Below are 27,425 nucleotides of genomic sequence, written 5' to 3' on the forward strand. Positions count from 1 at the left end.
ATCCTACATTATAGCAAAAAGGACATTACTTCCGAATAACTGGGCGTGACAGATCAATAACCGACATGCGACCACTTCAAAGGTCGTTAAGTGGCTTCATATGACTGTGTCAATTTCATTAAAGCTGAAAATTATTTACTAAATTTGATCTTGTACTCAAAAAAGACCAATTCCCGTTCTCGCCCAAAGACATATACAATCCCTTTAGTTCAATATGCGTTTGTGCGCTTTATTTCAAATTCTACATTTACTATTTTACATTAAATTGCAAAGTTCAGCTTAAAAATTATTGCATGAACAAGAGTTTCTGACAAAACTTTTCAAACTTGTCATGTCTTTCAAAAAATAATCAAATAAAGTACATCGAATTTCCCTGAGCAAAAACTTATTCGTTCGCCTATGTCTAAATTTCTACAAATTAACTAATTCCTTGTGCTTTTATAGGCTTCTTGTTTCTCGGTTGCTCATTCTCGGGACTTAAGTGTTGTTGGGCGCATGTTTAGCCATACGTATTGCGGTGCCACGTCGTGTAGCCGGTGTAGTTGTCGCGGATAATTTCGGTAAACGTGGATTAACAAGTGGTCCCATATGACGATCCGGTCCATCTTGAAAAGCGCTAAGTACTTGACTGTCGATCGGTGGCAACGGTGAACCAGGAGACCATTCAGAGCTGGAACTAGAGCCGGGAGATTCGGAACTGCAAAAGGTATAATCATATTTGTTAGTAGAAGAAAGGGGTTGTGTTGATCAGTGCTTTGCGCACTTCAAAGTATTCAACTTACCCAGCTGTGTAGATGGGTGGCAATTTGCGCTCATAAGATGTAGCCGGTGTAACAACGCCAGCATGTATCTCCTGTTGGTATAAACCGTAAAGTTCGCGCAGCTCGTCGGGCAATTCGACATTGCCTTCCTCAATCAAACGACGTTGTGAGCTTATAATATCCTCACACAAACGCCGTTGACGCTCGGCGCGCAAGAGCTGCAGGTCGCGTCGCCTCAACTCAGCCTGTCTTGCTAGACGCTCAGCTTGTAGTGATACTTTATCAGCTTCCAATTCATGTACGCGACAAAGTAGCGCCAATAGTTCGCGTTCTTCGTCGCTGGTAATACGTTCGGGCAGTTCCTATATTCAATAAATCTATTAGTACTTTTCGGGGAAATTCCCTACTACTTACATCTTCCAACTGCACGCCTTTTTGTCGACACAATTCGAGTTCCTGCTCAGTACGCTCACGTATCTCTTTGTAACGTCGTGTCTCTTTCTCGATTGCCGAAAGCTCACCCCAAGCATTTTTCAATGCAATCGCACCTTCAGATTCAATATCTTTAACGTGGAGAAAGCAGAAAAGTTTTACATATTAAACTCATTTACTTCATACACATTTCAGTCCGCCTACCGTCGTCTGCTGGTGAATCGTAAAGTTTACCCATGCGTCCTTGCCAGTGTGATATGATCATATGCTGACGCTCGGCATCGAGCTCCAAACCAAGCAAATGACTCTCCGCTTCGAGCAGCTTGCGACGCAGCTTCATTTGTTGCTTGAATGTGAGCACGATCTGCTCGCGCAAGTAACGTAACTCCGTCTTACGTTTCTCATCCTCTTCGGTGGTGCGCACAGGTTGTGCGGCAGCAGCCGCCGCGGCACCACTACGCGGCCGTTCTGTAAGCATCTTACCACGCAGACGTGTCACCTCTTCGCGTAATTCGGTTACCAGATTTTGGTAGTGTTTTGTGGGAAAGTTTTTGACCTCATCGAGATAAACGGAATTTTGTAAACGCGTAGAAATGCTATTCGCGCGATCCGCATATACAAGTGTATTCTTTGATTCGTCACGATGCTTTGCTTCGGGTGCGACATGCGCAATCATAACGGTCTTGCATTTGCCACTTAACGCCTCCTTTAATAAACGTGTCAGCTTCGAATCACGATAGTTTACGTAACGCGCACCACCCGACAGCGCATTGATGCAATTGCCAAGCGCCAGTAGACTGCGATTGATGTGTGCACCTTCTTGTAGACGCTTACCACGATTCTTTGTCTTCTTTGCGCGTTCCGAGCCTGCCAGATCGGTGAGAAAGAGACGACCTTGTTTTGTGCCCAACGGAGTTTTCGTCTGTACTGTAATGCTGAGCAACGCATGGCTGCGCGATGATGTTTGGTTCGCTGCTGTCGGCTCCATGGTGCGTGCTTTGTTGCCTTTGAGCAACAGTGAAACGACCTCTTGCCGACTCGTCGTGGTGATCTCGGAGAGACCGGCGACGGTTATGCGTTGACCACGATTATCTTCACGCAGTTCAAGCGGTCCGCCAGGATTCAGCAGATCACGTATAAGCTCATTGTATATTTCCAAGTAGGAAATGGATACCTTCAGTGATTGAATAATACTGTAAAGAGTGTATTCTTTTAATTTGAAAGCCAACTAACCTTGCTACCATTATTCGACGTATCGTCGATATTTTTAAATATTTCTTCGATAGCGCGTACCATCAGTCCACTCTCATTGTTATTGGCATCGACATCGTAAGCTGCGGTGGCGCCACGTTCAGTGGCTGTTGAAGTGACTTTCTTACGGCAAGGTCCCAACATGGTGTGTGTTTTGCCAGAACCGGTTGCGCCATAAGCGAATACCGCCGCGTTAAGGCCATTGAGCACATCTTTGACCAAAGGCGCCGTCGTTTTCTTATAGACCTTTTCCTAATTTTATAAATAAGGAATATAATGTGGAAGTTTGTCAGCAATCTAACAAGTACTCTTATTTTAAATTTATTATTATTAGGGAGATAGGAAATGTTGGATTGTTAGCCTTCTTGGCCCCAATAAAATAATTTCTAAAAAATGTGTTACCTGCGTGTCGGTTTCTTTGAAAACATGATCGTACGAGTATTGCCGCGGCCGACTTTTACCACCATCATCAAACAACAGTGATTTCTCAGAAATCACATCAATGCAATGGTCGGTGCTTTCATCGCTGGGCCGCACTCGAACCACAACCTACAAAGTAGATAGAAACAACAATAGAACCAATGTTTATTCGTAAAAGTGTAATAAATCGTCTGAACTGACCACTAAACGTTCCTCTTGCGGCCCGTTTGCTGTCGCTAGTCCACGACTCTGCGCTGCCGACGAGGATGAGCTGCCACCACTACTGCTTGACCAACAACCGTTTTGTGCCATTTTACGCGCAGCAAACCGCGGTGGCTCACTGCTGGAGCGAAGCGTGATTATAGCTCGTAAATTAGTGGCTGTAATTTGATAAAGAATCAGTGGTTAGCATTTGGGAATACGTATAATTGCATTTAGTCACTAAGCCAAACTTCAGGGAAGAAGTGGGGACAAATAATACTAGCTTACTTTAAACTTAAAGCTTAATCTAAACAAAAATAGTAAGACTAGTTTAAATACTAAGGAAGCTGAAAAGTTCGTTCAATCTTCCAAATGTTCGATTCTATTGTTGAGGTACGACTGGTTTTTTGCTTCAAATTAGACCCCATCCTCGGTGATTACGTCTTCATTGTGCCTTTTGAAGATTAGTTCGAACTATAGAGCCTATCAGTTGAATTCTAAGAGCGCGATCTCATATAGGAGAGAACTTTTCAGGCTCATATTAGTCTTGATTTCAAAAAGCGAGTCCTAATTTCATCAGATCAAAATTTGTCATATGTTTATGAAAGCTGTCGGTATATCTCTCTTTTCAAAGCTCATAAATTTATTACACGACATGAGTTGCAAATAGTAACACACCTTTCTATATTTTGATTTGAAAGAAAATGCTCGTGTAATGTCATTGATTGCTTCAAAGGTGTCAAAGGATTCACCTGCTCATAAACAACTGAAACGAATATACCCATACCAGTCAGTCATACAAGAACAAACGCTCGTAAAATCTAGAAATCCATTGCAGACATTAAGTGTCATTAAGGATTCCATGAGTTGACAGTTGTGGGCGTTGAAAAGCGGAAAACTTTTGTTAATGCGCCACAACAATGTTGAATAGTTTATAACTCACATTACAATGAAAATCCATCAGCGTTGATGAATAAATAAATTTAGTTATATAAGAAATCACTTTAACGTTTTAAGGTGAGTGGGTTGGCAAAGAAGACGATTTAGGTAATTTATTTCAACTTTTTTTGGAGGGAAAAGCGATGACATGCTAGACTTAAGGCAATAAAGGAGATTTGATAAATATTTTGTTCTTAAGATTTCGAAGCTTTTGGTTTTCAAGTTCCCAAGTAATGTTCGAAAAATACAGATACTAGTGAATCGAATAAACAACTGGTATAAATCACATAAACTGGTATAATCACTTTGATAAGCAGATTTGATAAATATTTTGTTCTTAAGATTTCGAAGCTTGTGGTTTTCAAGTTCCCAAGTAATGTTCGAAAAATACAGATACTAGTGAATCGAATAAACAACTGGTATAAATCACATAAACTGGTATAATCACTTTGATAAGCAGATAGTATAGCAAACTCTTTAAAGAGGTGTTCACATACTCTCTTCTAATGATTTAATGTTGTTGACTTATTTTTGATTTTGCACGTGAAGTTTTCTCTCGTGAAATTCGGTATCAAATGTAGCGAGCAGAGTAGTTGTGAATCGAAGGTGACTATTTTCAACTAAAGTGACAAAACTGGGCGACGCCGTATAAGAAATTTAAGCAATCAAGACCCTCTTACGAATTTAACATGAGTCTAAACAATCTTTAACCTTCAAATGATTTCATACACGCAGCGCCTGCTACAACGCCTTAAAGTATGCATAAATAAACAGCAAGAATTTGAAAATAATAACTTTTTCACGTGTCGTGTCGTTGAGGTAGGCTCACATGTTGTTCTTATTGTTGTTTATATATTGTACACGCATTTGTGATTACCGTTATATGGCGTTAGTTAGTCAAGGCAAAGACCGCAACCTTAAATAGCGATTAACTTAATCACAGCATTTACAGCGCTAATAGTTAGACACACGAAAAACACAAAAAATAAATAAAATAAAATAAAAATATAAAATAAATATATGAACACCATTTTGAATGTGGTGTGTGTGCTTAATAGGTTAGGGAATTGATTTTCATAAACACAAGTGAACACAAGTGTTGAAGGCTAGTACTTTTTCGTTAATGTTCATGTTAATTGGATGATTTGGTTTTGTGTGTCCCGTACCCATGCGACTGATTTGACTTAATCTTGTCCAAACGAAATTTTTGTATTTTTTATTTCAGTAATTTTCGTTAATGTTTCGTTAAATATTTATTATTTATTTTGTTATGTCAGTCTTGAATTGCCTAATTTTATTTCATTTTTTTTTGTGTAGTTTCGTAGGGGTCAAATGAAGTTCACACTTGTTTTGGTGAGTATTAGATAAACTGGTTTATAAGAATTTGTTCCCATGGTCTATTTCAAAGATATTAAAAATATTAGATCTTTTTAAGTTTCATCCGAGAATACATTTCCTCATTCGGCCTCGATTTTTGAGATGGCCTTTGGCCCTCTCTCACAGTATTACTTAAGCAATATTTTTCGCCTTGTATGTATGTGATTGGCATGGAAACCGTTTAGCCGGTTATATCCGACTCGATGATAGCGCGCCACTACTCTCTTTTCCTCGCAGTTCGGCGCCAGTTGAAGATCCCAAGTGTAACCAGGTTGCTCTCCACCTGGTCCCTCCAATGGAGTGGAGGCCTTCCCCTTCCTCGGCTTCCTTCGGCGGGTACTGCATCGAACACTTTCAGTGCTGGAGTGTTTTCGTCCATTCGGACAACATGACCTAGCCAACGTAGCCGCTGCTTTTTATTCGCTGAACTATGTCAATATAAATCGTACCATCGTCTGCGGTATTCGCCGTTGCCAATGATCAGAGGACCATAAATCTTACGCAAAACCTTTCTCTCTAAAACCCCAAGAGTCGTCTCATCGGATGTTGTCATCGTCCACGCTTCGGCGCCATACATCAGGACGGGAATGATAAGCGACTTGTAGAGTTTGATTTTGGTTCGTCGAGAGAGGACTTTACTTTTCAATCGCCTACAAGAGTGATTCTGCGCTGGATTTCGAGGCTGACATTGTTGTTGTTGTTGATGCTGCTTCCCAGATAGACGAAATTATCTACAACTTCAAAGTTATGTCTGTCAACAGGGACGTGGGAGCCAAGACGCGAGTGCGCCGATTGTTTGCTTGATGACAGGAGATATTTCGTCTTGTCCTCATTCAGTTCGATTCCTTATCCAGGCGAGAAAAAGCAGAACTAACGGCGCCGTTGTTGCTTACAATTATCGAAGCCGAAGATACTTAGAAATATGCTTGATACATACCAATGAATTTATTAAGCTTTAAGTTCTATCGAGTCTTCGTGGCACCAGTATCGTCGAATATTCAGATCATCAAACAAAATTCGTCACGTTGATGAGACTATTTTTGAAATAAAGGCAAACGGCTTCTGAAAGTATTTGAAATAGCTACGCTTCTTAACGCTCCAAGTTCATAATTTTGTTGTTATTATAACTCGGTAAAGTTATGAAGATGTTGCTATCAGTCGAAATCAGCCGAAAGACGATTAATTTTTAACCATAATCTGGGTATGTATCTAATGAAGTGTAAATGGTGAAAAAAACAGAACACTTTGCTTTTCCGACAAGACAAATTTAACTCAGTCTACAAGTAGAGACTCATTTGCAATATATGTGCTTCCGATTTGCTCTGTCATGCAGTATATTTTCAAACTATAGGCTCCTCTGATGTTTTATTTTTTTGAAGTCCGAATTTCGTGATGCAAATTTTACTCTCTCTAATCATACAGGAATTGTGACATATTTCTTATTATTTAAAAACCAAATATTTTTTTTTGAAGTCATGGGTTCGGTAAAATAATGCTGTATTGAGAGAATGAAGGTAAAAATTTGTTTCATTTGCAGATGGTGAATTGATCGGTTTTATAGTTACAGATCCTAGATAATACCACATTGAGCAGTAAGAAAGAGAGAGATAGAGAGAGAGGGCAAACTAAGAAGTTTCATATATCCATTACACATCCTCTGCTTGTTTGAACAGTTTTTAATAACTCAGTATAATTGAAGTGCATTAGAGCAAATTACTACCTTCAGAAACAATTAAGCCTAGAATTTAACTGCACTCTTGCACTATCTACGCTTTACAAGAACATTCGAACACTTGCATATCGAAATTAATTGCGTTTTAGCTGTTAAATATCGGATTTCAATAGCTTAATTACGCATTTAGTAGTAAATTTTATTGATTACCCATTGATGCTTGTCTAATGAAGAACCTTGGGAATAGTTAATATGAGTGAGTGATATATAAATATATTTTGTTTTTTCTACACAATAAAGTAAATGTGTGTCTATATTTTCACCGTTATTTTAATCAAATTAATTAAAGTGATGTGGAAAACATGAATTTATTTTTAGAATATAAATACCATCGGTTTCTTCGAAAAACAACGCCTGTATGTGACAGCAAATAAATTCTTCACGACATTAAAATCTTAGAACTAATTTGTATATGTACATAGATATGCATCTGTTTTGATGAATGGTGTTCTTTGGAAAGCTTTGTTATTAACTTTGTTTATATATTATATAGTATACAATATAAACCTACGAGTATATTTGTGGATGTTTAATGTTGACTGCTTTCTAGGCTTTAATCTGTCACCAAAACGATTAGAGTAGTTTCGTGTTAACATACTCATATGTACATATGTAAATATGTTTATAGACCTATATTGCCATTAATTATGATTGCTTTTGGGTACCAATACACGAACAATGATATATGAAAACGTTTTTGTTTTTGACTTGTAGACATTAAATGACTGCCTTTTGTTTTTTTTTTATAGGTGCTTAAGTGCATTTCAATGTACGAGGTGTGTTCGAAAAAGGACATATTTTCATGTTTTCTTATATTGTTTATTATTATTATAATTAATTAATAAAAAAATGCTTTTTGGTGTGCTAATGGGTTGAAACCTGCTCCCTATGCCCTAGCAACTTTAACATCCTTTTACAAACTGAGGAGACCCATGAATGAACAGAGATTTATATTGAGTACTGAACAAGGACTGTAGGAAATAAATTTCATATTAATAGTGATGAATAAACAACAAGTTTTTGAAACATAAATAAAAGCCCGCTTATATTCTGAACACGCCTCATAAACTATATATGATTTGTGTTGAGAAAAAAAATGTAAATTTTAAATTTCCAAGTGTCGAAAAGTTCAAGCCAGATATGACTCTGTGTGAGAGCGTCGTTTCACAAGCATGCTAGTATCCCGAAAATCAAGTTTGAGAAGTGACGATAGGAAAAGTGCATAACGTCGAATGGGGACCATTTTGAAGGTGACAATTTTTCAGAAAAAAAGAAAATTCCGTTTATTTTTTGAACATACCTCATATATGTTTACAAACATGAAATTGAAATTTTTTTCTAACATACTACCAACAATTTGCCTCAAAATAAGCTATAAAAGGACACAAACGATTCTTTAAATTTTATTGGGGAGACACTTTAGTTTTTTAATAAAATCTATTGTAATGGTTGACCAAATGAGTTTTAGTGGTATATTGCTTACCACTCTCATACACCTTCCTAAACAACCATCTCCAGACGTTATCTAAAATATTTAGGTTCTTACATACCGCACAAGCTTCAAATTCAGTTTTCGTGCTGTAAATGCCATTGTATATAGCTCTATTGGTTTGCGAGATATGTACAAAAAACTTAGTAGGGGGCGGGGCCACGCCCACTGCCCAAAAAAAAAATTACATTCAAATATGCCCCTTCATAGTGCGATCCTTCATACCAAATTTTATTTTCATAGCTTTACTTATGGCTTAGTTATGGCACTTTATGTGTTTTCGGTTTTCGCCATTTTGTGGGCGTGGCAGTGGTCCGATTTTGCTCATTTTCGAAAGCAACCTTCCTATGGTGCCAAGAAATAAGTGTGTCAAGTTTCATCAAGATATCTTAATTTTTACTCAAGTTACAGCTTGCACAGACGTACGGACGGACGGACGGACGGACGGACAGACAGACATTCGGATTTGAACTCCACTCTTCACCCTGATCACTTTGGTATATGTAACCCTATATCTAACTCGTTTAGTTTTGGGTGTTACAAACAACCGTTATGTGAACAAAACTATAATACTCTCTTTAGCAACTTTTGTTGCGAGAGTATAAAAACGGGAAAGCCACTTTTTCAAATTCGATTGTTTTGATTTGCATTACTATTTGGCGTTAAAACCTGCAGTTCGCGGGTATCACAATATGATATGGCTCCCTACTCCGTTACAGCTTTGATCCGAGTGTATTTGCGATTCTAATGGGGTCCATTCATGGCGCACGTCATGGAAATAAAGGTTTTTTACATCTGGGCTTTTATAAATAAATTTATTCTCATCCGAAAATATGAGATAATGCCAGTACTTAAAAGTTACTTAATTAGACGTATTTTTTCGTAACTTATTTAGAGATGGATTTTTATTTAGTTTCTACCTTATTAAACGTTCAGCTTACTTAATAAGCCTTTCTGCAATTTAATGCAAAAACAGTCTACATTCATGAACCGTGTCGATTTTGGATTTTCCCTCCGCAGATGAAACAATTCTTAAACTAATCAATTAAGCACCACAAAAAATTTGGTGCTTGTGGTTGTCAAATTATGCGAGATAATTAACATTGCATTTGACGCGCAGTGTATAATTGTATGCCATCTATATAAAATTGTCTCCTAAAATTAATATTTACACATATGTATATTTGTGTTTTGTTATTTTGTTTTGATTTCAGTTACATTCTATTAACTGCCCATTTCATGCCACAATTGTTAGCATACACCTACCATATGCTTTGGTGTGCCCACTTTGGTAAACATAGAAGCAACTAATTATGCTGATAAAATCAGTGTAGATATTTCTAGAACGTAAAGGATCGATATTATGTGCTCTGTGATGGTTTAAGGCTAACCAAAGTTTAACTTTAAGTTTATAATTATTTCTAAAATGCATAAATACTATAGTAAACACATATTTTTAATTAAATGGAAAGTCATTTTCAGGGAAATGTGTAAATTAAACAAAATAATCTTAAGAAAGAAGAGACAAAAAAAAAAAAGAAAACGACAAAATTAATGCTAATGAAAGGAAGACGAAATTATTAAATTTAGCCTTAGTGATATCGATAATAAAATTCAATTTAAAAATATTTGTATTATTTTTTAATATTCTATTCATGTCCATAAACTTTTCCTAAAGGCTTTTCAGATTTATTATTATAATTATTAGTAAATGGACATATAAAATTAAGCACCTATTCAGCATTTGTAGACTAATAATATGCCAGAAAATAATTATGAAAAAATAAACTATTTAAATTTTAAAATATTTAAATTTAATCTTAGTTAAATCTGCAATTAATAAAAATATGTGCTAGCAAGCGTTTGATAGTGTTTAAAATGTACCACGGCGTATACGCAACCTCTTTCATGCGGTCGGTTGGCGTTGAAAACGAATGACAGTTATTGTCTGTATATATGTAAAAATACCATTTGAATTAAAAAATTACTCGCTAGCACGAAAGCTTTGTAGTTCTTTACTCTAAGTGAATATATACATTTATATATGTTTCATTGACTGTGCCATTGGAGCATTAGACTTTACCACAATTATTATATATACGAGTATATATGTAGATACTTTCATAGAAATGTCATGGTATGCGAAATTTGCGAATTCCCAACACTCGCACTTCTTTCACCCTCTTTCGCATTTTTTCATGTCTACAACTATCTTGATAAGCGTTGTTTTTGCATTTGATATACTCCTATTTAATTCTAGTTTTTGCTTTGTCTAACTTGTTTGTTTGGTATTGTTTTTTTGCCTGGTTCGTTTGATTATTGTCATTGCAAGTGTTTATTACAAGCCACTGTCCGCTATTGTTTGTTGTTGTTGTTATACTTATGTATGTTCACGCTTGTTTACACTGTGTGCCTGCCTCGTGCGACCTGTTCGCACAGTTCGTTCGTCTGTATTGACGATACGGGCATTTGATTACTCAGCCGCTCGTGTGACTCGAACTGGTGGCGCTTGTCATGTCCTATTGTGTGTATTATGCTTTGTACAAACAACTGCATATTCCTCTATGCCTGTCAGTCTGCAATTATAATGGCTTATTGTTTTTGTTATCTCATTGCCTAGATATGTAAGTACCGCTATGTTGATTTTATAGCGGTCAGTAGTTGTCGATTGCCGTTGTAGGATATGCATAGTGATTTGCGGTGGTGTAGTTGTAACTCTTTTGTTTTTTGTGTTCTCTAGTTGTTGTTGCTTTTATTTTATGTAGCCATTATTGATTTATTTTTCTGCAGAATTTAGCTTGAATATGATATTGTCCATAATTTGCAAGTTTATTAATTTTTATATTCTCGCAATATGTGGCACAGATTGCAAGAGTTTGTTTCACATATCGGTTGTTTGTAGCACCTAAAACTAATTGAGATAACTTATATACAGAGTTATGTATATCAAATTGATAATATTGCCTGTGTATCCGTACGTTGGTCTGTAAAATGGTCGAAATTGGTTAATACGTTCTCATAGCCCTCATGGGCCGCTTATGAAGATCTCTATCCCACTATTCGCTATAAAGCGAATATCGGTCAATATGTGAGATATTTTAATGAATATAAGATATGCGTTAGTTTGATACCAAAAATGGATGGGGTTGAAACTCAATAAGGTGCTTTAATTGTATGAAATCTGTCAATTCCTTCATTGAGCTCTATGAAGTGATTTTCGTTTCTGTGGTGGTTTTCCATATAAACCGGATTATGAATTACATTTTAGTAACAGCCATTTGTAGAACAAATTACATACATACATATAAACTACATCAACACCGAAGAAATCAAACTTGTTAAATTAATAAAAATTTGATTTCTTCGGTATACTTGTGTTGTAAATCATTTCTGAAGCATTGATTTTAAAACAGAACAGTTTAAGAGGAAAGTAGCATATCAAATACGAGATTATATCACTTTCCAAGGAGAAATTGACAGCGAAATCATTTCTATTATTAGATTTCGGCCAAAATCCGGTGAAAATTTAGAGTAAATTTCTTAGATTTGTCTTCTTTGGTGCAACGAGAGCACTACCTGAGATGTATTGAGAGCCCAAAGGAACGAGAAAACGTGAAAACAAAAGTGAGAACTTGAGTTGCATATACTGAGGAACTACCGTCTAAGGTTTTATATGAAGGGACCCATATCCCGACCAAGTAATATATCAATTAAATATAAACAAAAGATAAGGAAAAAAATCCCAAATCGAAAGCATAAATTAAACTTCGTTAAGGAGCTTTGAATACAAATAGTGAAGCTAAAGAATATCAACTTACTGAGGAACTTCGCACAAACCCTACCACTAAGTTGAACGAGTGTTTAGAAACTCCGGCATTTGACTGCAAGTGCATATATATATGTATGATATCCCTGCAAAACTTCTTGAACCAGGAAAAAATTCAAAGTTGAAATTCGAAAATCGAACAGTGGAACTACCATAAATAACTCATATATAATATTTTATAAGAGATACCGATTAATCGGCCAGTGGGTAAATAATCGACCCACAAAATTAAATAACGGGGTATTATAATGTATAAAGACAATAGATAGAAGAAAAAAGCTTATTCGGGAACGATGGATGTCATCCCATCAAATTGGTTCAAATTGAAAGCCATGACGTAGGCTGCAAGCAACTTGCTTTCAAGTATGCTTACAGAGATGCTGTCGTTAAGAAAACTGCTTCCATTTATCGCCAAAATGGATCCATAAGTCTTTATTTTTAAATCATTATGTAGATACGTCGGAGTATTCGTGTTCCATAAAATGCAATGTATGTGTACAATATCGTAAAAGGGAAAAGTTCACTTCTTTCAACTTAATTCGTCATTAATTTTAAAATTTTTATACTTGTAATTTGAAAATTGGAGAACTCTATACTCAGCTGATCATTTCTTGATAATCAACTTGAAAAGCTTCTTGCCTGAACAAATTGAAAGCAAGACGGCTTTCAAGTTCGAAAAGTGAGAGTGTGGCAGTTAAAAAGTGTGAGTGTGTGGCAACTTGGAAGCAATTTCTTAAACATGTAACGTCCGGGTTACATATTGGACCAAATTTCCATCTGTCAATCCCTGCTGAATCGCAACAAAATCAATACATTTCAGAAGCGGATGGATACTGTTGATGAAAAGTATTTCAGGTAAAACTGCGGTGAGCCGAAACAAACGGTGGCTCTGCAAGTAATCTTACAGCGTGTTCTTTTCTCGATGAAAATTTGTTTATATTTCATCATTATACACATGCTGCATTATCTGAATGTGAAAATCCGAGTACAAGGCAGAATAAATGCTACATTTTTTTGAGACAAGAAAATGGTATTAATTTGAATCTGTAATGTCGTCTGAAGGAAATTTAAATTAAATTAAAAGTGCATTTTATCATGATAATGCAAGGCCACATATATTGATAGTGACTTGACGGAAGTTCCGGGAGCGCGTTTGGGTTTTTTGAATCCACGTTATAGTACAATTACCTTAAAAATCTCAACAAGATGATAAACATTATATATAAACTTGAATTGAGTGACATGCGAAAAAAGTACAAAGGATCGGTTAAAAATGGCCGATGTCGTTGCTGATGCTGATTAATGGGTCGTATCAATTAATTAATAGCTCATGTTGCATGAACACTATGATGGCCTCAATTTAAATCTCGCTCGTTATTTTTCAAAATATAAGAGTAACGCACAATAATATAGCCTCTCCAAATTGCTTTAAACCTGTAGCTTTGCAAAGTACCTACAATATATAGACGATTCTAAATTAAACTAATGTCCGCTCGATATTTATTTTATACATACCTATATATTTAGTCACAAATACCTTCAGCTAGCTAACTTAGCTTCGGAAATTCTTGTTCCTGTTATTATTCGTTATATTTTCTTAACAGGCATTTAACATTTTCGCTTCCTTAGCATTGTTAAATAATTCATTTAATAACCTCTTGCAGTCGGACTATAGTTAGGTAATATGGTCTATATAAGAATTTAGGAACGCGTCTATAATTGTAACGGTTACATTGTGAACTCTATGCGAGTAACTTTGCACTGCGAGACCGCCTTCATAAATTTAAAATTAAGCAACAAAAGTTGCAAAGTAAATATTTGCGTACAATTATAGAGCAAAAAAAAAGGAATTGGAAAAAAGTTCAAGTTCAATCGACATTTAGCGGAGCATTGCCACAATTTAATGGCGTACACTTTTATGGCACTGCAACAGCAACTTGTAAGCAAAGCGGCTATAAATGGCTGCATTTTGTGCCGCTGACGTAATGCCAGGAAATTTGCTGGAATGAAAGTGACGTGAAATAAACTTTTACCACCAACAAAGCGAACGAGAGCGGATTGAAAAATGCCTTAAATGCATTAAAAATTCACACCATAAAATGGTAAAATACCAATACATGCATATATACATACATAGATATAAGAATGTGTGTGAGCCGTTGCCGCTAGGTTTATTACAGATCGTATATCAAGGCCCTTGTAGAGCAATTAATATGACCCTAAGAATTATAAATGACCCACCGCAGGCACTAGGCATTAATTTGGATTAAGCAATGGCGCCTCTAATGAGTTGATGGCCAGTCACAGATGGCATAATTATTTTTTATTGGACGCGCAAAAACGCAAAGCCGCCAAAAAATGTGAAAATGTAAGCGAGAAAATTTGTATACACGCGTAGAGTGGGTAAAAACCAAATGAGAAGTGAGAGTAGAGTGTTAGAGGTGGCAGGCGATAAATAAAAAGTGAAACGCAATGCTAACAACAATTAAAAGTAGAGAAATCAAACTAAAAACGTCAAGACATGCGAATAAATTATATTTCATAACGCAAGTTTCGTTGAACTTCTTATCGCTTTCGCCTCGACCGACATCGACCGACAAGGATTAAGTTTTGCTTTACTAAAGCCGCTTAAGGAGTGAGAAGTACAAAAACAAAAACAAAAAATAAAATAATAAAAAATGAAAAGAGAGTTGAGTAAGGCCTTGCTTTGTTTGTGCCAAGTAGGTCAATTAAATGCGCGAAGCGACAAAAAATAGTGTTCGAATGTAAGGGCCACAAGCGATTGGTCCTTGAGGCTAGCGTAATGCTAGCGACTTGAGCGACTTGAGCGCTAGTGTGTAGTAAGGTGTGCGGAGTGGAGGTGATGTATATAACAACTTCAAAAGTAACTTCTATGCAAATTAGTTTGTAAAATGTATGCTAACACACACTTGAAATGTTGCACCGTCGTATAAGCTGGTAGGAGTTGTTAGAAAATAACAACAACAAAATACAGTCGACGTCCCTACTATATCATTTGTTAATTTGCATAAACGATATTACATGTTTGACGTGAGAAAAAAATGCGAAGAAATAAAAACTGATTTGGGTTGGTCTAAGAGAAGCAAAAAAATGGGGGAAATAATTTAAAAATAAAAAATCAGAATTATTTTTTTTAAATATATTTTTATTAATTTTTGAAAAATTAAATTTTTATCATTTTTTTTATAAATTTTTAATAATTATTTTATTTAATAAAATTATTAATATTTAATTTTTTTTTATGAAATTGCGAAGAAATAAAAACTGATTTAGGTTGGTCCAAGGGAAGCAAAAAATGGGGGGAAATTATTTGAAAAAAAAAAATTTTATCAGAATTTTTTTTATAAAATATATAATAATAAAATATTTTTCTAATAAAATTTATAATAATAATTTTTTTTTAATAAAATTTATAATATTTATTTATTTTTATAAAATTACGAAGAAATAAAAACTGAGTAAGTTGGGTTTAAGGGAAGCAAAAAATGTGAAAACAAATTAAAAAAAATGAGTTCTTAAGAGATTTTTTGATGAAATAAATTATATAAATATTTTTTTTTTATATTTTTAATAATTTTATATAAAATTTTTATATAATATATATGTGTTTATATTATTTTTTTATTTCAGTTTAAACATTTTAATTATAACGTTATCTAATTCTTTTTACTCACCAGAGAGAATAAAAAATCCTTGTTAATATGTAATAATTATTATTTTTTCAAAACGTAAATCCTTTCACCAATTTTTTTCAACAACAACACTATGCACTTAAAATAATACTTTAAACTCTCGCACCGTTTAGAATAAGATTTTCTCACGCTTATGCAAGAAAATATTAAATTTCTCTAATTTTCTCACTTTTAACAATAACCGTTATATATTATATCATGAATTTTTCTTAAATCCACCGAATTTCAACTCCGAAACGTCCGTTCGCTTTAAGTTCCAAGGCTCTACTAACTGTTAGTATGGACGACTAGCAGCGACTAACTGTGGTCAAAACAGTGTTTTCCCAATTCGTAGCACAGACAAGCATACCTTTGCTTTATGCTTTAGTACATGAATACCTTTATAGCTGTGTATGTTTGTGTGTATGTGTGTGTCGCTCGCTTGTCCATATTTAAGTGTGTGCCGATTGTGCAATTGTTTGCCGCCTAGCGAGCGCTGACTAACTGACATAGCACGGGAAATTGCTGAAAATGGTAAAATGTGGGCTGCAGGATATGTGCGCCTGTAAGTAGGCTTACAGCAAATTTATCAGCTAACAGTTAGCGCGGTTAGTAAGGTTAAAAAAGCACATTTTCACGCACACACATGTATGAATATACAAAGAAGCATACATATAAACACAGGGGGATATAGTAATATGTACTCGTATATACCGTTATGTATGTACAAATAATATATCTTTACATATATGTATATAAATAGGTAAATGTATGTCTATTCAATTTGTATATTTGCTTTCGTTTTTGTATTTGTATTTTTTCCCACAAACTCGCTTGCCTTTTTGCAATTCATTTTTAGTGAAATTCTTGACTTTTGTTAAAGTTGGCGCCCCGAGTCGAACCGTTGGAAATCAAATCCTTTCTACATGCTTCTTACAAGTACACATACCCCCAAATTATTCAGCTTATATGCCTAAATATTGCCTAGTCATAGTCATAGCCCTTACCCCACTTCTTTAGTCTTTTGTCAAACTCTTGACTGCATTTTTGTCCAGTGTTATATTTGTGTCGTTGTAATAAATTAAGTTCTCACTGCATACCAACTGGTGTATATGTTTGTTTCTATATTTGCCTTAAAGAGTTCAAATATACGCTTTTGCTTGCCAAAAACAGGTTATTCGAAAATGGCTTGCTATGCATGTAGTTAAGCGATAGTTTAACCGACAACGCCTTTAATTTAGCGGTTTCCAATTTCGGATGTCTCTGTCGGATTCATCTCTTTATGAACTCCTTAGTTCGAACAAGCAGACTTTTAACAGTTAATTTTATACAGATCTTTTCCTAATTAGAAACAGTTCAACTCATCAAGCTGATGGTATCATGTTACGCTAATTTTTCGATGTTTCTAAAGTTGTTCTGTAGGAAGTTCATTATTCACTAGCTTCTTGTGAACTGTCTCATCTATTACTTATAGAAGAAATGACTTTACATAAAGACCTATTATTCGTCGCCTTATCCTACAAAGTTCACGGCAATCTTCAGGTATGGTTTTTAATTATTTCGCACAGTCTCGATATCCAGATACTATAAGTGTACTAAAATTCAAGCTTTCGTGCCAGTTTTCTAACAAAAACTTCTGGTTCTCTCAGTTCTCAACTACGAAACTATTACTGTCGGCTTGATAGTCCTTGGCCGGATAAGAATCCTGGTTCGTTCCGACTAGCGTGGGAATGGAAACAAAACTCCGTCTTAACACACTCTTTATTTCTCCTCATACAAACTGATCAGCAATTGATCCTATTGTTCCATGGATATCTTCCAAAATATTTGGGAATCTAATTCATATGATAACCATTCCATGGTTATAAAAGCCGATTTTTTAACATGTTGGCTTGCTTAATTAAAGACAGTTCTTCAAAATTTTGATATTTATACAGTAGTTTTCGATGACGAAAAACCTAATTCCTATCATATTCCCAGATGTAAAGTAAGAGTTGAAATTTATCAAACCTAAAAATAATTGTATACCCCTCATTAAACCCCTTTAAATGCCACATTTACTATTTTGTGTTGTTTTTTCCTTCCTTTCCCAGGTTTATTTTGCCACACAGTTCAAAGTAATTTCCGTTTGACATTGAAGTGCCGTTCAACGACATCAAAACAATTACTTAATCACTTTCCATTTCAGCAGTAATCAATTAATCGACTTGCATCCATCATTCAATCAATTTTCAAATCACATTTGCATTGATTGCACTTTACAAAGGCATGTCAGTGGTATTCGTTGCGGTTAAGCGTATGGGTAATGCAAATTATGTATGCAAAATGGTAGACATGTAGGTATACAAAGTAGATGATCAAATGTGTAATAAAAAAATAAGGGACAATTGAAAAATGTATAACCATTATTCATTGTTAGAAGATTTTACAAAATATTTCGAAATATTTTTACTCTACACTTCAGAAATCACCAACATGGAAAATCTAATTTAAATCGAGAAAAAATGGTCCTCATATTTGTAAAGTAATGTATCAGTAAATCAAAAAAGATTTTAAATAAGCGTAATAACTCGAAAGTATAAAGATAAAAATGTAACCAGTATTACTTTCGCATTAACTCAAAGTGGACCAGTTGTTACACACTATAGTCTATATAACTCATATTAATATTTAAATTTCTTACCATTCCTTTCATAACCAACTATATGTTTAAGTGAGTGTCACATGCAAGTAATTTTTCGCAGAATAATTGAAGAAATCACGCCCTCCTTTAGGCTTATGAATTTCTTATGACAAAATCAAAGGTTTCTCTGCGCACTGGCCCGTCCAGTCTGCGGCGCTGAAATTCGTGGCAAATTTATAAGGTTGCCCGGCAAAATAATGAACGCTTACAAGTTATAGAATTGGCAATGCGAAATGTATGTACAAGTATAATATATCGATACATGCGTACTTACTTATAATATATATGCGCGAAAATAAATATTTATAGGCATGTGCATGTGTATATTTAGTTCAAGTTCAAGGCACCCGTAATTGCATACTAATGAGCATTGTAGTGTAATTAACCTATGTAAGATTGCGGGGGCTTGGTTGGTAATCATGTAAAATGTATTTTTAGAGAAATTTTTGACATGTTTCCCAAGTTTGCGAAATGTTATAAAAATAAATGACAAGTCTGTAGTATAACTGTATATTTATACAAATTTGCTCAGTTGCCATTACTTCTTTAATTACTATTCAGTAAGTATAGTGATTACAAGTGTAATTAAATATATTTTTCATGTACTGCAAATCTTTTATAGCGATGAAAGGATACATTTTATTTACTTTTCATTTGTATAATAATAATTTTGTCTTAAATTATTATTAAAAATATAATTCTATACTAAAAATATTAATTACCGATTTGATTGTCGAGTTATCTATATTATTAATTTTTTAACGCTGAAATTAAATTAAAATGCGTTTAGTAAGCATTTGTAACGCCCATCTCTTTATATTTACCGTAATTTTTATAACTGTATGCGTTGCCAACAACAGTTGTTATAAAATAATAACTGTTGTGGCGTTGCCAAGCAATCCCGAAGCTTTATGCTGTCAGTGACAGTAAAGAGTATGTCGCAAAAAGAGTACAATTTCTCTCAAGATTTTATATTTATATATTTCCCAAGTCGACTGCTCAGATATAATACAGTGGGCACGATTTATTTTTCTGCATTCAAAAATTGTTTAAAATAACGTAATGATATTTTAGTTTGTTTTTCCATATTCTCAATTTTATATTAAATGCTAGTGGTATTGACGCTATATACGAGGTGTGTTAAAAATATAACGGGAATTTTTAAATTTCAAATTTTTCAAAACTCCAATTTTTAAATTTTTTTTCATTTTGGTGATATACTACGTACATTCCTCCATATTCGCCAGATATGGCTCCATGGAACATTTTTCTATTTTTAAAAATAAGGAGGATCTCAAAGGGCCCTCGATTTATAAACATACAAGAAATCATTATAATTGTCTATATTATCTATATATTAATAACAATAATTTCAATAATTTCAGGGGTTACATGGGTTTCGTGGGTTCAAAAAACCGATTTTTTATTTTTTTGCTTGTTAATTTCTACAACTTCTCAAGAATATTATCCAAGTCGATCCGAATACTAGTTTCGAAGATACAGCCTTTGGAAAGTGTTCGCTCCAAGTCAGGTTTATTGTTACTCAAAACTTTAAACGCGTTTTTCTCGGAACCGTGTTTTCAAAGTCGGTTGTGAAATGCTCCCGAAAACTACTCAACCGATCTTGATGAAATTTTGCACAGGTGTTTGAGATTCAATTTACTCGTGCATGAACGAAGGATTTTTTTTTTCAATTAAAACTATTTAAAAAAAAAAACAAAATGTCAAGCAAATTGACCGAAATTTTTGTTTTTGGTTTAGGAAAATGTCTACCAAAATTCCAATTTTACTTTTTTTGTCTTTCCTTCGTTCATGTACGAGTATGATCTTACCTAAAACACTTATTTTTGTTTTTTTTTTTTCATTTTGGATGATCCTGTCAGGAGTTATGCTGACAACGCGGACGCATCTTTTTTCCGAGGGGTCACCGGAAATGACGTCACAATGGTGAAGTTTTAATTTTTTGAAAATTAGAAATTATTCTTTAAATATATATCTATAAGACAGAAAAAGTTTTAATAGAATAAATAATTTTTTACATAGAAAAAAAAAAAATGATAATAGGCCTTTATTACCCGACAAAACCCATGTAACCCCTTAAAAAAGCTCTGAGACGATAGACTGAGACTTGTCTAATATAAGAAATATAAAGTTTACAGCATTTATTTACTGAGAGTTAAATGCGAAGATCATCTTATATTTTAATAACATTTTATTGAGGATAAGAATATGTTGTCTACAAATAAATGCAATATTTTTTGTTGCAAAATATTATTTTAATTAATATACTACAATATAGTCAACATATATAGCAAAAATATTAAAATTTTATATTAAAAAATAACAAAATAGTCCACTGTTGTAATGTTTGGGAAAACTCGTTATGCTGTGTGCCACATACATTCGCAGGCAACAACAACAAGTGTACATTGGAGTGCCCACACAATTTACGAGAGAACATGTGGATGCTTTCTGTGCACTGTGCTCTGAGGTAGGCTTTTGAGTGCGCGAGTATGCGAATTGGTGGTGTTTTTGTTTTCACATTACTTCAGCTGCAGACGCAGTCGGTGTGTGAACTAATTTTGACGTGCTACGAAGAAAATTGAAAACAATCAATGAAAGTGCGAAACAATAACAAAATTATGAATTACTTGTGGAAAATCAAATAAAATGTGATAGAAGATATATAAAATTAATTGAATAAAGGTATTTACATGCAGTTAAACAACCGAAATTGAAGTCGACTATTAAACCCACGCGATATTCCGAAATATTCGTTTTTTATTTTGTTGTTGTTATTGAAGGTTAATGTGTTTACCTTGACAACGCAACGCGTAGTGGTGATAAGCAGCGAATTTATTTACTCAAGGTAAATATTTACTTATGTAAATAAATAGATGAATGGGAACATGTGTAATTTAGATATTTTAATATTAGTGGCTTTTACGAGTATTTACGGGTATCTATCTACGCGAATGTGCTCAATCCGCAGTGTACTTAGTATGTCAGATGTTTGTAAATAGAATTGCGTATGGCGCAGACTTTCACATTGACACACATACGCGCACACACGCACACATCAACAGAATTTTGCTTCATGCGTAGATATGTCGCACAAGTGACATACAAACATAGAAAATATCTCATAATTTTTTTGGGCGCTCATTGAAAGCCCTTTTGCGAGATCCCCAATTCCAACACACACGCACTCTTAAAGCATATGCTTGTGTGGAGAGCGCTTCCAAACAGCCACCTGGTAGCGTCGATTCAAGCGGTTAACCAAGAGCTTTGCGCTCTCTTTTATCTCTTCACTCAGTTGCGCATGTTCTCTGGAAGAGGAAAATTGTTGATTGAGCACAATAAATGAAAAACATATGATTGCTATAAAAAAGAAATAAATTAAAAGTAGTGCGAGCTTCAAACAACTTTGGACTACAGTGTGTTAAAGTCTATGAAATACATTTATAATTTTTGGCATAAAATTAAAAAAAAAATTGTGGCTCGTTTGTAAGTACTTCGTTCGATTGAAGCTGTTTTTTATAGCATGCCGTAAACAAAATATATAGCAAGGGGTCTAATTCTTTTGTGTATAATGACATTTTTTGAAGTTTGTGACGGAAAATATTCTTCTTTGGACTTTTCATTTGAATTATATTAAATTAAAAATTTATTTGAAAATTAACGTGATAAATTAAGTGAGTGAACGCGGTCCGGTTAAGGTAAACAAATATATATGATATCCAAGCTAGTACACAAACTCAAATGTACACCTTTAGCGTTTTTATATATTTTAATATTTATTTTTGTATTTATTATATATAAAATTTTTTGGGTCCCTAAAAATTACCCCATATATATTTCAAATTGATTATTTCAGTGATTACAAGAACTTACATTTGTTTAAGATCGTGCTAATAAAAAGTTTCTTGAAAAATTAACTTGGTTTAAAGTAATAAATATTTCCATCGATCTATGTATTTAGGATAAATTTACTGTATTCATCAAATGACAACATTTCTAGAAAAATATAGACGACCAATTCTACAAATATAATTTCATAAAGCTTATGGACGATAGACATTTTATTAATTTATTGTAAGCTCGGTGGGGATCTGAACAGATTGCATAATTTTCTGCCTCCAAACTCAGTTCTAGGAAAAGGTGATAATTTAAAATAATATATTTTTAATATCGTACTGACCGATATACTATACAGTAGAGAATAAATTGAAGAACGAAGACTATGATATGTAGTATTGGGGTCTAGGAGAATCTATTCACCCGTTTCTACCATTGTTAGTGAGAGTTCCCAAAAAGTAGAGTTAATATTTTTGTTCATCTAAGATATTACTTTAGATATTTTAAATTAATGATAATGATCTTTTTATGGGTCGGTCCAAATATAAAACCGAAAGAGTTATAGAGATTGGCAATTAGAAGGTATAGATATCTACAATCTGAAGGCGAGGTGTAAGATTTTCATATGCAGATTTTTATACTCTCGCAACCTGTTGCACAGAGTATAATAGTTTTGTTCACCTAACGGTTGTTTGTGTCCCCAAGAAATATAAGAGTTAGATATGGGGTTATATATACATAAATGATCACGATGACGAGTGGATTTGAAATCCGGATGTCCGTCCGTCCGTCTGTCCGTGCAAGCGATAACTTGAGTAAAAATTAAGATATCTTAATGAAACTTGGAACATATGTTCCTTGGCACCCTGAGGAGGTTGCTTTCGAAAATGGGAAAAATCGGTCCACTGCCACGCCCACAAAATGGCGGAAACCGAAAACCTATACAGTGTCATAACTAAGCCATAAATAAAGTTATGAAAATGAAATTTGGAACATAGGATCGCATTAGGGAGGGGTATATTTGGATGTATTTTTTTTTTTGGAAAAGTGGGCGTGACCCCACCCCCATATAGGTTTTTTGTATATAACTCGCAAACCAATAAAGCTATATAAACCAAACTTTCTGCAGTCGTTTATTTTAGCCATTTCCTTATACAGTCCAAAAATGAAAGAAATCGGATAATAACCACGCCCACCTCCCATACAAAGGTTAGGTTGAAAATTACTAAAAGTGGGTTAACTCCCTAACGAAAAACGTCAGAAACACCAAATTTTACATAAGAAATGGCAGATGGAAGCTGCACTGAGATTTTTTTACAAAATGGAAAATGGGCGTGGCGTTGCCCACTTATGGGTCAAAAACCATATCTCAAGAACTATTCGACCGATGTTAATGAAATGCGGTATATAACACTTTCTTGACACCCTGATGAAACGGGTGGAATATGGGCGAAATCGGTTCACAACTACGTCTACTTCCACTTCCCATATAACTCAATTTTGAATTCCATCTGATTCGTTCACTTTATAATGTATTCATAAGGAACCAATGAAGCTAGCGGAATAAAACTTTACACAAATACTGTATTTGAGCTGTGACATCACTTGTGGAAAAATTGTCAAAATCGGACCATGACTTTTCAAGGCCCTTGATATCGAACATGAAGAACTCAGTGCCTAAGGTTAATTTTTCACCGAAAATATAGGTAAATCCCTCAGATATTTTAATGTAATTCATTCCCTCTGAAACAGTTTCTCTCTGTACCTGAAATGGTAAAAATCGGGTCACAACTTCCCCCAGATCCCATATACCTAATTATAAGTAATATTACATTAAGTGAGCGTATAGTCTTCGATACATTGTATCTTGGTGGTGAAAAAGAGTGAAATCGGTTAAGGAATTACCTCAGTCCCCATATACTATATATGATGATTTTCGTTATTCTATCTTGTGTTATATCTTGTGTGTTATCTTTATAAAATTACATCAATAAACTGCGAGAGTATAAAATGTTCGGTTCGACTTCGATACATAGTTTAAACAAAAGCAATTTATGACTAAAAAAATTGTGTTTTGAACCCATCACATGGGATGACTCCCTTAATAAAAATAAAATATTAAAGTATATCAAAGTACTTTAAATAAAAAGTATTATAAAATGTTATTAATATACTCGATATGATTTATTTTTAGAAAATACCGTGAATCAAAAATGATGCATATTAAAGACTTTGAAATGAACACAACAACCGACAGCCATGAGGAAATGGAGCAGAGCAATAATGGTATAAAAAAATTAAGAAAAAAGATTTACTGTTAATATTACTGTATTTTGTAGAAACCACACAGTGCACTGAGCGCCCACTGCCAATACTACACAATGAGATACTGATAAACATCTTCTCCTATTTGCCATACACCGACTTGACGCAGGCGCGGTTAGTTTGCCGGCTTTGGTTGGAGGCTGTCGCCTACACCAGGTTTTCGAATAAATTCAGTTTACGCATCAAGGAAGACAATGTGCTGGATATTTGGCGGCAATTACAAAATGGAAACTTTGCAAGCGGCATGGTGTATAAACATATGGTATATGTGGGCATTGATGCTGAGCAGCGTGATGAATTGACATTTATCTTGCAAAGAATTGGTGGACAGGTGCGCAGTTTAAAGCTGAGAACTCTATATGGTCTTGATTGCCTGTATGAATGCTTTCCGAAATTGGAACGACTAACGCTAGAGGGTTTATATGTGTTTCCCACGCATTTGCCATTCGAATTGAATGCGTTCGGCCGCTTAAAAAGCCTACACTTTGTGGACGATTCGGTGAGACAAAGCTCCTCGGAAGCTTTACTCGCCAGTTGCTTGCGTGCGAAAACTACAGTTAAGCTCGAGGAGTTGAGCATACGCGTCTATGCTGAGGATGCAGAATTGTTTCTGGCTGTGCTGCAGGATCATGCGGATACTTTGAAGAGTCTGCATGTGGTTTACTTCGAATCAACAAACGAACCAAATTTGCTGGTACAAAAGTGGATGACAACCTTCTGTCGTCTAAAGAAGTTGGAGAAAGTAAAGATTTATGCTTGCAACACGCAGATCTTTGAGGGCACACTGAAGTGTTTGGAAGGTTTGCCTTTGCGTTATCTGGAGGTGGATTGTTTGCGTCCAGTTAATCCAGACATCTTCAAATTGCTGGAGTCATGTGCGAAAACACTCGAGCACTTGGCATTCTTCAATTTCTATCTGCCAAAGAGTATAGCGGGCACGCATATAATAAGCGAGTGTTGCCAGAATTTGAAAAAACTCATACTCAGTTACACGCGTCTACTCGAGGAGGATGAGCTGTGTAGTATAGCCAGTAATCTGGTTAATTTGGAGGTGTTAGTGCTGAGATACTGCAAAAACGCCGTGACAAATCGTTCATTGGCGGCCATTTTCAAAAATCTAACACGTTTGCGTGAACTCGATTTGAGTGGCAACAATGATTTCGACGTTCGTGCATTAACAGGCAGCGCTGAGCATCCATATCCGATTCGGCGTCTGCAAAGGTTGGAGAAATTGAATTTGAAATCATGCCAACAGCTATCGAGTGATGAGTTCTTGACAACACTGAAGTTTCCTTTTCTGCGCAGTTTAAGTTTTGGGCGTGGCATATACACCGATAATGGCATTCAGATATTGGTCAGGCAGTGTCCACTCTTGGAGGAATTAATCATTACCTTTTGTCCGACTTTGGGCCGTAGTGCATTATTTTGCATAGCGAAAGCATTGCCACGCCTACGTGTGCTGCATCTGCTGCATTGCGCTCAAGTGGACAAGTCGGTGCGGCTGATTCTCTATAACGAGTGCCCACTTTTGGCGGATTTGGAAATTTCCGAAAAACGCACAAAAACGAAAACGTACTTTCATGAGTAGTTGTTATCGTTTGAAGGAAACCGCGACCAGTGATGTTTTCTCCCTAGAAGTACTCATTTCTAGCTTAACTTAGTATTTGTAATTTAGATACCTAAGTGCTGCAATATTTGTATGTAAAATATTTGTAATAAGAAATTTTTAATTGAGTACTTGTAAGTAAGGATATGCTTGTATAATCTATGAATACTAATTTACTTTAGTATAGACAATTGAGAAAGCACAATTTGTGGATATATATTCAGATTTATAAAAGACTATTGTTCACGTGATTAAAGCCTTGGCAATTAATTTTACTTATAATTATTATTGATACATTTATGCAAATATTCTTAACTCTCTTGTGAATTACATTAAAATTAAATAAAATTTTAATATTGTATAATGACACTAATAAATTTTTAAAATAAATAAATTGATTAATACATTTTTTTTTTGATTTTGTTTTGAAAATTTCATCTTCGAAACCAATTTTTCAAATCAAAAGAGCGAAAAATGTTCACTAGTATTTCCAAAACATTGCTTAATCTAACTTTTTTTGATTTAGTTTTTTCGAACAAAATATATTCCAAGAATCAATATACATATAGATATAATATATATAAAGAAGCATAAATCAATTATAGACTGAATCTTTTAGGAAAGCAAAACTCTTAAGAACTATTTAATATATAGTAAACTATAATTTTCGAAACCATTATCATAACTTATTCTTTTGGAAACCTACTGTATGATCCGAAATATATATATGTATATATTGTGTTAAACGAGAATTATAAGGGTTCATTAAGTTGGCCTATGTACAAATATTTATACCGAGCTATCGGAAAGCAAAGGTTTCTGAAAGTCCGAAA

The 27,425-nt window shown here is 34.6% G+C and overlaps 2 protein-coding genes across 3 annotated transcripts; one reads left to right on the forward strand and one right to left on the reverse strand.

Moving 5' to 3' along the window:
* LOC105216357 (kinesin-like protein KIF19) lies at window positions 1–16,420 on the reverse strand. Its single transcript, XM_011190810.3, has 8 exons — window positions 16,124–16,420; window positions 3,066–3,244; window positions 2,847–2,993; window positions 2,427–2,696; window positions 1,398–2,367; window positions 1,176–1,324; window positions 783–1,123; window positions 1–697 (listed from the first exon to the last, which is right to left on the reverse strand). Exons 2-8 carry the CDS (start codon window positions 3,174–3,176, stop codon window positions 478–480), a joined length of 2,208 nt encoding a protein of 735 aa, XP_011189112.2. The 5' UTR covers window positions 3,177–3,244; window positions 16,124–16,420; the 3' UTR covers window positions 1–477.
* Window positions 568–26,956, forward strand: LOC105216356 (uncharacterized). 2 transcript variants are annotated; one of them, XM_011190809.3, is made up of 3 exons: window positions 568–706; window positions 24,856–24,947; window positions 25,001–26,956. In XM_011190809.3, exons 2-3 carry the CDS (start codon window positions 24,875–24,877, stop codon window positions 26,572–26,574), a joined length of 1,647 nt encoding a protein of 548 aa, XP_011189111.2. In that variant the 5' UTR covers window positions 568–706; window positions 24,856–24,874; the 3' UTR covers window positions 26,575–26,956. The 2 variants fall into 2 exon arrangements, with proteins under 2 accessions (XP_011189111.2, XP_011189110.2); XM_011190808.3 differs by lacking the exon at window positions 568–706 and adding an exon at window positions 21,340–21,672.
* Window positions 26,957–27,425: the final 469 nt, after the last annotated feature.

The sequence above is a fragment of the Zeugodacus cucurbitae genome, chromosome 2 (assembly GCF_028554725.1).
Source record: "Zeugodacus cucurbitae isolate PBARC_wt_2022May chromosome 2, idZeuCucr1.2, whole genome shotgun sequence".
Lineage (NCBI taxonomy): Eukaryota > Metazoa > Arthropoda > Insecta > Diptera > Tephritidae > Zeugodacus > Zeugodacus cucurbitae.